Source organism: Mustela putorius, unplaced genomic scaffold (assembly GCF_011764305.1).
Source record: "Mustela putorius furo isolate JIRA1106 unplaced genomic scaffold, ASM1176430v1.1 tig00000179_pilon_pilon_pilon, whole genome shotgun sequence".
NCBI lineage: Eukaryota > Metazoa > Chordata > Mammalia > Carnivora > Mustelidae > Mustela > Mustela putorius.
The window spans coordinates 14,257,859-14,274,205 of record NW_025421305.1 but is presented as its reverse complement, the minus strand read 5'-3'; the positions used below and the strand labels follow the sequence as shown (position 1 = coordinate 14,274,205).

The 16,347-nt window shown below is 35.0% G+C and overlaps 1 protein-coding gene across 6 annotated transcripts in view; it reads left to right on the top strand.

Moving 5' to 3' along the window:
- Nucleotides 1-13,108, top strand: part of MED4 (mediator complex subunit 4) — a 44,444-nt gene extending 31,336 nt beyond the window's left edge. For all 6 annotated transcript variants that reach the window (XM_045076667.1, XM_045076666.1, XM_045076669.1 and 3 more), the window contains 5 exons: nt 4,707-4,877; nt 7,373-7,430; nt 8,673-8,759; nt 10,201-10,332; nt 12,229-13,108. In XM_045076667.1, coding sequence (XP_044932602.1) covers nt 4,707-4,877; nt 7,373-7,430; nt 8,673-8,759; nt 10,201-10,332; nt 12,229-12,401 — 621 coding nt within the window. In that variant the 3' untranslated portion in view covers nt 12,402-13,108. The remainder of the gene's footprint in view (nt 1-4,706; nt 4,878-7,372; nt 7,431-8,672; nt 8,760-10,200; nt 10,333-12,228) is intronic.
- The last annotated feature ends 3,239 nt before the right edge of the window (nt 13,109-16,347 follow it).

Here is a 16,347-nt window from a genome sequence, read left to right as displayed (position 1 = left end):
CTTAAAAAGAAAATATTTGGTTGGATTATGGACATTGGGGAGGGTATGGATGGTGAGTGCTGTGAAATGTGTAAGCCTGACGATTCATAGACCTGTACCCCTGGGGCAAATAATACATTATATGTTAATAAAAATAAGTAATAAAAAACAATTTAGGATAACTTAAAAAAAAAGAAAATCGTTGTCTAAGGGTTTAGCAGTATTATTTTCTCTTATAGTTCTAGTTAGACATTTACTCATTTTTGTCCTTTGAATTAGCCAACAAAACTTGTTAAGTAGAGATTAAAACAATATTTGAAAGATAAAAGGTTAATGCTTTCATAAACCAATCTTTAGTTATAGGCTTGGTTCCCCTAATGCAAATTAATGGAAATAAAAGAGCATGCATTTGTTAATAGAAATTATTTTGTAGATGTTAAGTATACAAATTTTTATTTTCTTTATTCCTTTCTGTGTTTTGTAATTTTCTGCAGTGAGCAGATTTTTTTTTCTGATCCAAAAACTTATTAAAGAGGGTAAATGTCATTTTATGTGTTTTTTACCATAATTTTGAAAAACTTAAAAAGAAAACATCTGGGAAGGACTAACCTTTTTAATGATACGAGACAGCTCTGTGCCTCATCTTATCTTAGTTTTATCTTATGATAGGTTTTGAGGGCAGAGGAATTTGATTGACTGTCAGTAGAGAAGTATCATAAAACTTGTTTTCTTCAGGGACACCTGGGTGTCTCAGTCAGTTGAACATCTGCCTTCAGCTCAGGTCATGATCCCTCAGTCCTGGGATTGAGTCCCAAGTCGGGCTCCTTCTCCATCTGTCTGCTTCCTCCTGCTTGTGCTCTCTCTCTCTCTGACAAATAAATAATCTTTAAAACTTGTTTTCTTCAAAGATTAATCCCCTCAAGTGGAGAAAGGGAATTAGATAAGGCTATAAGTAGAAAAGTTGGTAATTTTAGGGATATTAAAGTTGTTTTATGTATGTTGTTTATTTTGTTTTTAGGAAAAGCTTATAGAGAAATATGTTAATAGGGGAATGCTAGTCTCAGATACTTTATTGATAAATACCTGTGAAACTAAATAAGAATTTATTACAAATGAGGGGCGCCTGGGTGGCTCAGTGGGTTAAAGCCTCTGCCTTTGGCTCGGTCATGATCCCAGCGTCCTGGGATCAAGCCCCACATCTGGCTTTCTGTTCAGCAGGGAGCCTGCTTCCTCCTCTCTCTACCTGCCTCTCTGCCTACTTGCGATCTCTGTCTGTCAAATAAATAAATAAAATCTTAAAAAAAAAAAGAATTTGTTACAAAATGAGCAAAATGAAATACAAGTTTTGACTTTATTTCCTAGGCATTTATTATATGCTTTGTAGGCATACTGATTATTCAGTAGGTCATAACTAAGACCTGCCAGTCAGCACTAACCTTTCTTATACTTTGTAAGGACTAGCAGTTCTGTTCTTAAAAAACAATAGTACCTTGTCACATAATGTCGTTATGAGGATTTATGATACTGCATGTTAAGTACAGATAGGAAGAGCTTATTAATGAAAGGTTATTATTATCACCACCCCAGGACAAAATTAAACCTCATATTTAGTACCATAAATTCCTGTTTAGTTTTCACTGAAACTCTTATATATTAATGGGATGTGCCCATTTGAAAATTTATTTACTATTTTTGGAAATTCTCTTTTTCAAACCATCTTCATCATAAAGTAAAACTATTCATGACATTACAGGTTTAATATGAGTTATAAGTTTTCTTAAACATAGTAGCACAAATGTGCAACTTTAGTATTTTTAAGCATCATACATTTACCATTAAAGTATTTCTGAGATCAGTTCAACTCTGAGACAGCCATATTGAAGCATTTACTATAATTATATTGTCAAGTTTCCTTACATTATTGTTTAATACTCTGCTCATTTATTTGCTATCTAGTTGATTATGTACAATTCTGTAACTTTAAGAAAAAATTGTGCATTTTCTCATAATGTCTTTGTATCCTGTTTAGTTTTTGAGTTTTTTGTTTAAATTTTTTTCTAGTTTAATTGAGATATAGTAGAAGTACAACATTGCATTAGTTTAAGACATACAACATGATGATTTGTTATATGTATGTATTGTGAAATGGTGTATCGCTAAGCTTAGTTAACATGGATCACCTCACAAAGTTAGAATTTTTTTTTTCTTATGATAAGAACTTTTAAGAAGATAACAGGGAAACCATGGCACTGTTTCATGTACCTATTGGTGATTTCGGTGTCTTTGGAAAAATTTCTGTTCCATTTCTCTGTAACATTTTTAAAAACTTCTTTAAAGGTGCCAAAATTTACCATCTTAGCAGGTTTCAGGTATACAAATGCAGTATTGTTAACTTAGTCACCATTTCTATACATTACATCCCCAGAACTTATTTGTCTTATAACTGGAAGCTTGTACCTTTTGATTATCTTCACCCATTTTGCCTACCCCCATCCTTGTCAGCCACCAGTCTCTATGAATTTGGCTCTTTTAGATTCCACATGCAAGTGAGATCATACAGTATTTGTCTTTGCCTGACTTACTTCACTTAATATAATGGCCTCAGTGTCCATCCATATTTTCACAAATGGCAAGATTTCCTTCTTTTTTATGGCTGAATAATATTTCTCTCTGTGAGTACATACATTCCACATTTTCTGCCAATTCAAAGATATACAGGTACCCAGTATTTATAGCAGCATTATCAGCCATAACCAAATTATGGAAAAAACCCAAATGTTCATCAACTGATGAATGGATAAAAAGGTGGTGTGTGTATACACGTAAGCGCGCACACACACACACACACACAGGAATATTACTCAGCCATAAAAAGAATGAAATCTTGCCATTTGCAGCAACATGGGTGGAGCTAGAGAGCATTATGCTAAGTGAAGTAAGGCAGTCAGAGAAAGACATACCATAAGATTTGGCTTTGTAGAATTTTTTTTTTTTTTTTAAGATTTTATTTATTGTCAGCACACAAGCAGGAGGAGTGGCAGGCAGAGGGAAAAGTAGGCTCCCCTCTGAGCAAGGAGCCCAGTGCAGGACTCAATCTCAGGATCCTGGGATCATGACCTGAGCCAAAGTCAGATGCTTAACGAACTGAGCAACCCAGGTGTTCCTCATATGTGGAATTTAAGAAACAAAACAAATGATCACAGGAGGGAAAAGGAGAGGGAAACCAAGAAACAGACTCTTAACTATAGAGAACGAAGTGATGGTCACCAGACAGGAGGTGAGTAGGGGGATAGGTGAAATAGGTGATGGGAATTAAGGAATGCACTGTGATGAGCACTGGGTAATATGTAGAAGTGTGGAATCACCATATTATATACCTGAAATTGATATTACACTGTATTTTTTAAAAGATTTTATTTATTTCTTTGACACAGAGAGATCACAAGTAGGTAGAGAGGCAGGCAGAGAGAGAGGGGGCAGCAGGCTCCCCACTAAGTCTCTGCTGAGCCGAGAGCCTGATGGGGGGCTCGATCCCAGGATTCTGAGATTATGACCTGAGTTGAAGGCAGAGGCTTAACCCACTGAGCCACCCAGGCATCCCTCACTGTATTATTACTAACTGGAATTTAAATAAAAACTGAAAAAAAAAAAAAACCACCACATTTTCTTTATCAATTCATTTTTTTTGAAGATTTTATTTATTTATTTGACAGAGATCACAAGTAGGCAGAGAGACGGCAGAGAGAGGGAGGGAAGCAGGCTCCATGCTGAGCAGAGAGCCTGATGCAGGGCTTGATCCCAGGTCCCTGTGATCATGACCTAAACTGAAAGCAGAGATTTAACCCACTGAGCCACCCAGGCGCCCCTCCATTCATATATTGATAGATGGTTAGTGTGCTTTCATGTTCTGGCTATTGTAAATAATGCTGCAATGAACATGAAGGTGCCTATAACTTTTTGAGATAATAATTTCATTTTCTTCAGAAAAGTGCCCAGAATTGGAATTGCCAGATCATATGGTAGTTCTATTTTTAACTTTTTAAGTAATGTCCATACTGTTTTCCATAGTGGTTGCACCAGTTAACATCCCCACCGTCAGTACACAGGGGTTCTCTTTTCTCCACATCTTTCACAACACCAACTCTTCTCTCTTGTTTTTTGATTACAGCCTTTGTAACTGGTGTGAGGTGATATCCAGTTGTGGTTTTGATTTGCATTTCCCTGATGATTAGTGATGTTAAGCACTTTATCATGTACTTTTGGTCATTTGTGTGTCTTTGGGAAAATGTCGATTCAGTTTCTTTGCCCATTTTTAATCAGACTGTTTAGTTTGTAGAAATTTTTTTAAAGTTCTTCGTGTCAATTAAAATCATCTCAAATACCAGATTTTGGGGGAACCTCCATTATGTTATATTTTTAAGGATAAACTTTAAAATTTTTTCTTAACCTGGGAAATGAATAAACCTCATTTTGGCATATTGGTACTTCTGAAAACTAGTTTTTTATGAAAGAATAGCATATAATTAGAAAAAGTAGAAAGTCTTGATATTAATCTGTTTTCCAAAATAATCATAGGTAGGTTATTTTTATTCTTAACATTGATTGGATGATACTTTAAGGGTGTTAAAATTTTATAACCTAACCAATTCATATAGGAGTTCTTTGCCTCATTGGAATGTCACTTTTCAGTATTCTGCTGTCTGCTTTAATCAGCTGTTATCTGACAGGTCCTGGAGTTGTTAATTCACAGAGATGGGGAATTTCAAGAACTGATGAAATTGGCACTCAATCAGGGAAAAATCCATCATGAAATGCAAGTTTTAGAAAAGGAAGTGGAGAAGAGAGACAGTGATATTCAGCAACTACAAAAACAGCTCAAGGAAGCAGAACAAATACTGGTAAGTTGATAGAAGATAAGGTAAAAAAGGATATTAATCTATTTCTGAAAAAATAAATCTTCAGATATTTTGAAGTGGCAGAAAACTTGACTTTCCAAGTCTAAAAGTGACAGCTAGTCAGTTTGGTTAAATGAAAGGCCATTGTCATTCCCTATTTTACTTAATATTTTCAGATGTCTTCATTGTTTTTGAACCATGTTTTCATTATTTAAAGGTTTCATAGGATTGAATTAATAGAACTGGGAATTTTATTTTTATCATGTCCTATTAGAAGTTTTCAGTTATTAGTAGTCTAAATCTTCAGTTTTAAAAATATTTTTAAATCAGTATAAATATGTATCATTTTATAAATGGATTAAAATTTATATTAATTTAGTCTGACACTCTAAGTGGGATCTGGTTTTTTGTTTTTCTTCTTCTTGGCTATTGTTTGAAAACAATTTCTTTGCTATTATTTGCCCAGTTATTTCACTAAATACTAAACAGTGTAACTGTTATATGGTGGTATTGCAGAAATAGCTGAGTTTGATTCTCATATGGACCAGACATTGAGGGAATTTTTATCCCTGATCAATCTTCAAAATGTGTCAAAACAGGCTCCAGTAAATAGAAACCTGAGGGGTTCAGGGTGAATTAACCACTCCTGCTGCAGAAATGACCCCAAGTAAATGCTTTTTAAAAAAATATGTAATGAAATCTATTTTCCATTAGGAAAGTAATACTTACTAAAAGATATTCAGAAAATAAAGAGAGGTAGAAGGAAGAAGAAAAAATTGTGTTAGTCTCTCTATTCAGATTGCCATTAGTCTTTTGTGCATTTTATTTCAGTCTCAGACTTTTTTTTTTAAATTTTCCAGTAGGCTTATAATTGATTTTTAAATTGAAGTCTGGTTGACACACAATATTACATAGTTTCAGTTTACAATATAGTGATTTTTTTTCCCAGACGTTTTCTATTTTTTATCTCGTAATTAGTAGGATAGTAAGTGGATTTCTATTACTATTTTTAAATTTTTTTTAATAAAGTATTTTTTTAAAGATTCTATTTATTTATTTGACAGAGAAAGATCACAAGTAGGCAGAGCAGGCAGAGAGAGGGGGGGAAGAAGGCTCCCCACCAAGCAGAAAGCCTGATGCGGGGCTTGATCCCAGGAAGGCAGAGGCTTAACCCACTGAGCCATGCAGGTGCCCCTTATTTTTAAAACTTAAGCATTTTTCTTATATTGTATTCTCTTTGTTTAGCTTTTCAACTTTCTGTTATAAATAATGCTTTGAAGAATATCATTGCAAAAAGTGGTCTTTTTCTTCTGCATTTCAGATTTTGTTCTTTAGATTTGATTTCCAAAAATGTTGTTAATGAGTTAAAGATAGTTAACACAAGGACTGTAAAAAGACTGAATTTTATGATTTAGGTAATAACAACTAACATTATTGATCACTTGTGCATCAGGCCTTGTGCTTGTTTGCAGATTACATGGATTATCTCAATCTCCTTAGTAATTATGCTAGGTTAGTACCATTATTCCATTTTACAGATGAGGAAACTGAGGTTTTAAATTAATAGTTACCTTGCCCAGGAAGAGTGAAAAGTAGAGAGATGGAACTTAAACCTATTTCTCAACTCCATACTCTTAACCACTGTGTTAACCACTATGAAAACTAGAGAGATGGAACTTAAACCTATTTCTCAACTCCATACTCTTAACCACTGTGTTGAGGATGTATGTACTAACATAACTTCATTTTACCCTTTAATGTAACTGGGGGGTTGGGTTGTTATGGGAGTTTTCATTATAACAGTCATTAAGCATAGAGGTAATGGTAATGTCTAAATGAGTAAGACTATCAATCCAAGAATGTGTCTTGTAAATGAGAAAAAAATATTTTGGTATTTTTATCTTTGAACTAAATGTGAGAATAGGATGCTTTGGGACTGGTATATGATGTGGATCTCTTATACATGTCTGATAGAAGGCATAAAGAAAAAAAATGTTAGGGGCTCCTGGGTGACTCAGTCAGTTAAGCGACTGCCTTTCAGCTCAGGTCATGATCCCAGGGTTCTGGGATTAAATCCCGTATCAAGCTCCCTGTTCAGCGGGGAGTCCACTTTCTCTCTGTTCCTCACTCACTCATGGGCTCTCTCTTTCTCTCTCTTTTAAAAATAAATAAAAATCTTAAAAAAAAAAAATAAATAAGAGCAGCGGGGTGCTAATTAAAATTGGTTACAGCCCCTCCAAAAAAGTAAACAATCCAATCTGCGCATTGTTTCTAACAGTTTGTAGATGAAGAGTGATTCATGAATACACATTATTACTTTCATTAACCACCTGATACAAATGATTCCCAAATAGTGTCAGAACATTACAAATAAATTGTGAGGATCTCCAGCTTTTGCATTTTGTTCCTGTGGGATTATGATTTTATGAATTAAGGCAAAAATTCTGCTTGATATAGTTAAGAGTAAACCATGTTTCTTTTTTTAATATTCAAATTAGGCAACAGCTGTTTACCAAGCAAAAGAAAAACTCAAATCAATAGAAAAAGCAAGAAAAGGTAAGAACTATGGGAATATTGAATGACTTTCTGAAAAGTCCCAAGTTTTGGTTTCAAGAAATGAATGAGAGTATTATTGGTAATCATTTGCTGCTATTGAAATGATTCCAATAAATTTTTATTATAAAGTGTCTACTAGATGCTAGCACTGTGCTATGTATTATTGGGAAGTTTTCACACTTTTTCAGGCTCTAGGAAGCAATAATATAAGGCAAGTTATGGCTGTGTATCCATATGTGCAGTAAAGAGAATGAGTTTATAAAATTGTTGGGAGAAGGGAAGAGAACTGTGAGCTGGAAGCAAGTGGGATGTGAATTGGATCTTAAAAGACAGGACAGAAAGTGAAAGAGAATGTGCAGTGGGCAGCTGGGGTGGGACTAGAGTGTCCTGAAGTCATAAGTAGATGTGCTTTGGGACATGTGCACATTTAGTGGTGCAGATGCCCAGCCTGCCTTTTCCTGTCCTCCTCCTCTCTTTAAAAGACTTCCATTTTGGATTTTTGAGTTTAGGTACTAAAAGTTAGAGTGAAAATTTTGGTTACTTGATTTTAATGGTTTGTAGATGATTTGCTTATAGTCATCTCAAAATTTTGTAACTCTCCTCTTCTTTTCCTGTTTCAGATAACTACTGTTCATGTTTGGTTTTTAGATGTTTAGATGTTTTTGTTTTTTAGATGTTTAATACAAATATAACAGTACAAATACATATAATACATATATGTACATATTCAAAAACAAAAACCGGGTCATGCTACACATATTATTTAGCAGCTTACTTTTTTTAATCTAATGAATATATTGTGGACATGTTTCTACATAGGCCTACTTATAATCGTAGAGTCACATCAGGCCAACGATTGAGTGGTAGAGTGTGAACTGCTGCTCTAACTTAATAGCTTAGATGTCACTGGAAGACAAAACACTCTTTCCTCTTTTATTTGTACTCATTGTTGCTTTGAGAACAGTAAGAATATTTAATGGTGGTTAATAATTGAGATTAGTGAATTTAGTCATGCTAATGTCCCAAATTCGATATTTTGTTAGCTGTTTTTTCTAGATGTCTTGTTCTTTAGTTGCGAAATCTTATGTTAAGTTTAACAATATACATATTATTAGATATTATTAGGGAAGGTGGGCAACTCAGACTATCCTGTTTTCAGATAATTTAAAATTAATTATGATGTGTGCGTCTATATAGTTGTAAGTTACTGGACTAATGTTACTCTCTCCTCTTGACTCTCAGGTGCCATCTCCTCTGAAGAAATAATTAAGTATGCACATAGGATTAGTGCAAGTAATGCTGTATGTGCCCCACTGACCTGGGTTCCAGGTAAAATACTTCTCTTTTTATTAGGCATATTGGTTTTAAAAATTTTTAGGTGACTGTAATTTTAAACATAGAATGATTTAAACATAGAATGTATTTATCCTTAGAAACATCTGCTATATATTTTCATATCTTTAATATCTTATAAGAAATAATATGGGTCATGAGTTTTATTAGTTTGGTTTTCTACAAAACTTTTGCTACAGGGACTGTGTGTCCTTTTTTTTTATTCTATAATAAAAAAAAATTTATTCTATAAATTTATAGAATTTATTAGAGTGAGCGAGAGAGACAGTGAGAGAGCACAAGTGGAGAGGAGAGGGAGAAGCCAGCCGCATGTGGGACTCAGTCCCAGGACCCTGAGATCATGACTTGAGTTGAAGGCAGTTGCTTAACCAACCGAGTCACCCAGGGGCCTCTGTTTCTGTCCTTTTTAAAATCATAAATTAATGTTTTAAGTACAAATGATATGTGATGATTCTAAAGCTATAGATTTATATGACAGTAACACCCAGGCTGGCCAAAAAGCCCACTTTTTAGAATCATTGGAATTTCATCAAGCGTTCTGGCCTTGGAATCAAGACAGTCCCAACTGGTGAGCACCCAATAGCAAACACATGGGACTGGATAAAGCTGGGGTAATTAGAAAGGGTTAAAAAGAGTTAAAAACTGCAATATATATTGATAGTACATAAGACATTTATAAGACAGGGACCTAAGGTGGAGCAGCAATCTTCTGGGAGGAGTGGGAAATAGTATCTCAACATCAGTAATTCATGATGGTGGTATTTTACTATACTAAAAACACTATGGTTAACTTACAGTTTTGGGGGTAAGTGATCTGAAGTGAGTAAGAAATATTACCAAAAAGTTGGTCCAAATCTGCCAAGTTTTCATCATCCCAAAACGAAATGGTATGCTCCCATGATTAAAAGTGAACATTGGCTCCTGATACTCCTCCACTGGAAATTTCTAGGAATTAGTTTTTAAATGAAAAGATCATTAGGTTAGGAAAAGTTTTAATTTACACAGTCCTTCAAGTAAGTATTCCAGTCCTGTCTTGTAAAAAAAAAAAGTGTATCATCTGTTTATTCTCTCAGTGTATGTATCATTTGTTATTTTCTTCTTGGAAATGTAGGTAAGTTAGAAGAATCAAGATCATTATAATTTTCTTAGTTTGTCATTTGGAATTGCTAAAATGACAGACTTTTCTCTTTTTTGTGCATAGAGAATAATATATTACTGTACAGATTCAAAGACAAAATGCATGTATTTTTAAATTTAATATATTATGCTCTTAATAGCAGTTGATAATATGACCTTATTGAAAATGGGTATTTTGAGTTTTTCAGAGTGAGTCAAGGAAAATAAGTACTTTAGAGATGATATTAATGCTTATTTTGCTTAAGATTAAATTAATTAAATTAAAAGCAGTCTTTTTTAGGGGACCCACGGAGGCCGTACCCAACTGATTTGGAGATGAGAAGTGGATTATTGGGTCAAATGAACAATCCTTCCACTAATGGTGTAAATGGTCATTTACCAGGGGATGCACTTGCAGCAGGCAGATTGCCAGGTAATGTTAATCAGAACAATGCTTTCAAACAGACCAAGGTTTTGCAGACATGATGAAGGAATATCTGGCTGTTGAAGAAGTTTGAGGTTCTAGACCCAGCTCATTTTAATAGCCAGGTTTTCTGCCATTTATCCTGCTCTCTAATGTAAAAACTATTCTAGCTGGAGTTCATGAAATTAGAATAAATTGACTTTTCTCTTATTTGTTAATAGGTTATTTTCCTCGGGCATTAGTCCTCTCTTTTATTATAAAAATCTAAACAGCTTTTTAAATAAAATTGTGAAATATACTGGACAAACAGAATAAGAAATACATATGTTCATTTTAAAGAATACAAAGTGAACCCACTCCTGGAAAACTCCCAAATTAACAAAATGAATAGTAGCTTTTTATGGGCTTTTCAGTAACTAAATAAAATAGCACTTCTGAGAGACTTGGTTCATTCTGAATTTTGGCCTTCCTCAAGTTCTGCATATAGTTTTGTGTTATTTTTATATTTATTTTATGTTCCCCATCTTTTACCTTTTGTAGGTGACTTGCTTGGTAGAACATTTAAAAAGTATTTAGAAGATTATAAAAAAGCAAAAAACTGGGGTTTTGTTTGAGCACTCACTTTTAATATTACACCTATTTCATTTTTTCTTGTATTTTTTACAGTGTTAAAAACATGCTCTGAATAATGCTTTTCTGCTTCACATTTTATTGTAAGGATGTTCCTATGTTGTTATGAATGCTTTGTAAAACATCATTTTTTAACTATCTAAAGTACAAACTGAGAACTCACTGTGTGTTAATTCCCCTAGATAACTGCATTTTTCTCATTTTTATTATTCCATATCATATGCCAGTCATAGTCTAGTCAATAGGCAGAAACCACATCAGCAGTATGAACAAGGAAAATTTAAAGAATTACTGATTAGTAACAGGATACTCACTACTAAAGGGTAAAGAGAACTGCCTTTTAAAAATACAGTAATAACAGATGTGGGGAGCAGCTACTACATTTAGGACCAGGCAGATGACCCAAAGAAAGGACCCACTGAGAAGAGGTTTCTCCCACCCCCATCCTCAGGCTGCTGTTCATATTGTGGCACCCTTGAGAGGATGTAGCTGTGGCCCACAGGATGGCAGAGAAGTTAGATGAGGTATTCACAGGCTGGAGCCAGCAAGCAGGAAATTATCCACTAGGGTTCCAGGGATCCTTGCAGGGAAGTCACCTTTAGGGTAATGGTGAGACTTAAACACTACTGAAACTTGCTAGAGGGCGAGCAAGCTCACCGCTTGATGTCCGCATGCCAGCCAGGTACCACAGGAGTGAGAAGGGAAACATCTGATCCCTTAGTCCTTTTCCCCTTGCAGAGTCCCTCCAGTGCCCTCTATTGACAAAGATTAACATTGTGGCTACTGGCAGAGGAGAAATGTTTTCAGGGTCCGGGGAGAAGAGTGGATTTAAAGCTTAAGAAGCAGTTTAAACTTGTAATAGTGTAGTACATGTTAGCTATTTAAAATATAGAGAGAGAATAGTATATACGACTTAATATATATAAAAGAAACATTTGATTTGTCATTGTGACAAATCTTACAAAAGAAAATCTTTTGTCTTACAAAAGAAAAATTAGGTCAACTGACTCTAAAGTTACTTAGATAAAAAAATATATATATAAATTTACTTAGATGTAAGCATGATTTTTAAAAAAATAAAATGCAGGTTCTGGTTATTAAAATATGCTTTTCTTTGATAACTTTGATCTTCGTTAATTTAGCCAAATGTACATTTTGATTCCTGGCCTTAAAAAAATATTTACTTCAGATTCTGTGCATGAGGGGAAGAGTAATTAAGAAGTAAATTAATTATTGGTAGAACTATTATTACATATTCTTCTTTCTTTTCTACAGATGTCCTTGCTCCACAGTATCCATGGCAGTCAAATGACATGTCAATGAATATGTTACCACCAAATCACAGTAATGACTTTTTGTTGGAACCTCCGGGGCATAATAAAGAAAATGAAGATGATGTAGAAGTTATGTCAACAGACTCCTCTAGCAGCAGTAGTGACTCTGATTAAACACACAAAAGACAAAATTCATACAGAATTGAATACTGTGGGGGCACTTGGGTGACTTAGTTCAGCGTCGGACTCTTGATTTTGGCTCAGGTCACTATTTCAGGGTTTTGAGATCAAGCCCTGCTTCAGGCTTTGTGCTGGGCATGGAGTCTGATTAAGATTCTCTCTCCCTCTGCCCCTTCTTCCACCTCTCTCCCTTTCTAGAAAACAGAACAGAATAGATTACTATGGAATTCTGTTTCTTAAACAGTTGCAAGCCTGTAATAAATAGCTAGGTCATACTGGCTATAGTGTAATTGTACAACCCATAAAAATCACTGGACTTTAAAGCCAAAAATCATGGTTTCAGTTCTAAACCACTAAGTAAATATTTAAAGAATAATCAAAATTTACTGTTGGGGGAAAAAAAAAGTAGTGCCACTCTACCCAGTTATGTTCCAGTTATGTTGGACTTGAACATAGTAGTTCTGGAAATAAAAGTTGAGGGAAATGACCCATGTACATACCACTAATCAGCCCCTGGAATTATTTAGAAAAGCATTCTAAATAAGGGCAGTGGATCACTGAATGTGTATCTTATCTTGAAATAACAAAGCCCTCATTTGAAAGTGAAAGCTGGTAGCTTCTGTCACAACAGGGGAGATTGTCTCAATTTGTACTATCTGTAATTATTGTGATTTTTGTAAATAAACTCACTTTTGTTTGTACTCTGTATGTTGTTTTTTTTTAATTGAAATATACCTTCAGTGTAGGTAAGAAATTACTTCTGTAAATCCAGTTGCATTTTATATGTACGTACTTAGAATTCTGGATTGTGAATGAACATGATGTACTACATACAGCTAAGCTAATAATCATAACTAGTAGGTTTCACAAAAGCCTACACATTCTTAGAAGAAATACAATGGAGTTGCTTTTTGTATTTTTTCCATTAGTCTTCCCACGAGCTTTCTTTTTTTTTTTAATAAGTGAAAAGCTTACCATAATGTCTAATCTTTAAAATAACACATTGGATTGTCTGAAAAGTTTTAGAATGGAAAGCACAGTCTCTTGCCTTCACCTTCTCTCTTACTGCATTTTCCAGAAGTAATCATTCTTAACCACTTTTAACTTCTGATGGTTAACCTCCATGTTTAAAGAATATGTTTATATAACCACAGTTTGATTTATTTTAGTGTACGTTTTACTTTTTTTTTTCAGATTGCAAAAGTAATACAACATTCATAGGGGAGTGTTTAGCAAATATAGTAAATTACAAAGGAGAAAATAAAACTAGCCTTCTACCAAGAGATCATATCAATTAACATTTTTTAAGTAGGTTCTTGATCTTTTTTAAAGATCCACATGTATACAGTTTGAAATAATGTGTATTTCCTGAGATTCTATATAGTTTTTGTTAATCTCCATCCTTGCAATGAACTGAGAATTCAATTTTTCCAACTTTTTTTCCTTTCCTTTTTTTTTTTTTTTTTTTTTTTCCATTTAAACGAAATGACCTCTAGAAAAACTTTGGTCTTCCAACTCAGGCAGTTTTCCTGGAAACAGAATTACATTTTTAGATTGGTACCTTGAATAAAACAAGGGATGGAATGAGTAGCCTAGTCTGGAATTCAAAGTATAAATTATCTTACAGTTCAATTTCTTTACTTTTTATTAATGTGAATTCAACGGCATGCCAGTATACATAAATTACAGTCATAACGTGTATTATGTGGTATAGGAAAATATTGGTTGTCTAAAAAATACACACACACACAGAGCCAAGGAAAAGGAGGTGGAAAGAGAGCTAAAGCAAATATAGAGCAAATACTGAATCTGAGTGTAGGGTATATGGAAGTTCACTGTACTATTTCCTGTTTCTGGTATTTTTTTTTTCATGTTAACATTCTGTTTTCTGTAATAGAAGTAACATTACACCATTTTAAAATGCCAAGAAATAGAGAAGTTTGGACTCTGTTCTGCAGGATGGCTTTGATGCTGCTGAGGCTTCAATTCAAGGATAGCAGGCAGGGAAGGTGTGTGGGAACCAACAATAGCAAACATTTGAGGGTTCTGTTACAGTTCTTTAAGCCATGATATTTAGGCCACCTGTTAGTTAAGTTTCTTAGGTATGCTATAACAAAATAACAGACCCCTGACTTTAGGAGGAATTTATTTTCACACAGTTGTGATGGTAGAAGTCCAAGATCAAAGCGTTGGGAGGTTTGGCAAATCTCTGGGCTTGTCTTCTTGCCAAGTCCTCACATGACATTTTCTCTGCACGCCCAGCCCTGGTGTCTCTGTGGGTCCAAATTTCCTCTAGTAGACAGACTAGATTAGAGTTCACCCCAATGGCCTCATTTTAACTTAATCCTTTAAAGGCCTTATCTCCAAATAATAGTCAAATTCTGAGGTCTTGGGGTTTAGGGTTCCCACATTGGGATTTGTGGTTCTGATACTAATCCCAGTATGTTGGGGGAGGGGGTGTTTCCCCCAAAAAACAAGCAATTTTCCGGACAATGGCAAGGCGTCCTACGATTCAATTCAATTCTGACACTACCTGGCCATAGAATCCGGTTCCTCCCTCCATGTGTCAAGCCAGTGATGCCAATCGCAAGTTGAGGTTATTACCTGTATTTCTGACTGACAGGCTATAAATTAGAGGTTCCCCAGATTCCTTCCTTAGGTTTGGTTAATGTGCTGGAATGGCTCACAGAATTCAGAAAATATCTGTTTACTCACTAGATTACTGATTTACAAAAGGAATTCAGGAACATCAGATAGAAAATATGCACTGGGCAAGCATAGGGAAAAGGCTGAGGTTCCATACCCTCCCCAGGCACGCCACTCCCCAGATCATATGTTCACCAACCAAGAACTCTCTGAATTATGCCCTTTTGGGTTTTTATGGAGGCTTCATTACCTAGACTAGATTGATTAAATTGTTAACATTTGGTGATTAATTCAGGCTGTAGGCCCCTCCCCGCTCCAGAGGAGGATTGCAACCCTGTAATCACAGTAATCAATTGGCTCCACTGGCACCAGCCTCCAACTGGGGCACCTTCCCAAATCCATATTAACATTAAAAAAAAAGACACTTTTTATCACTCTGCATGCTTAGGAAATTATAAGGGGTTTGGAAGCTATAAACCAGGAACTGTGGACAAAAACCAAATTATATATGAGAAATTCAGATGACCAAAATCACAATAGCATATGGGGACACAGTTTGGCCCATTACATCACCCAAGGGCCTATATAAACTTTATTAACTAAATGTTTAATGAATATTTATCCTAGTAAGATATTTGCTTTTTTAGATTCAATTTGGCATATATGAGGTCATTTCTAAAGTCCCTTGTATAATATATATATATATATATACACTTAAGACCATTTTATTGAATTTGGTTAATCAGTATCAACTATTTTGTTGTATCATCATTTTTTTAAATTTGTTATTTTTTATTAACATATAATGTCTTTGTTTTTAAAGATTTTATTTATTTATTTGACAGAGATCACAACTAGGCAGAGAGGCAGGCAGAGAGAGAGAAGGGGAAGCAGGCTCCCACTGAGCAGAGAGCCCGATGCAGGGCTTGATCCCAGGATCCTGGGATCATGACCAGAGCCGAAGGCAGAGGCTTTAACCCACTGAGCCACCCAGGCACCCCAACATATAATGTCTTATTAGCCCCAAGGGTACAGGTCTGTGAATTGCCAGGTTTACACACTTCACAGCACTCACCATAGCACATACCTTCCCAGTGTCCATAACCCCACCACCCTCTCCCTCCCCACTCCCCCTGGCAACCCTCAGTTTGTTTTGTGAGATTAAGAGTTTCTCATGGTTTGTCTCCTGGTTCCATCTTGTTTGACTTTTTTCCTTTCCTACCCCCCTAACCCCATACTTGCCTCTCAACTTCCTCATATCAGGGAGATCATATGATAATTGTCTTTCTCTGAT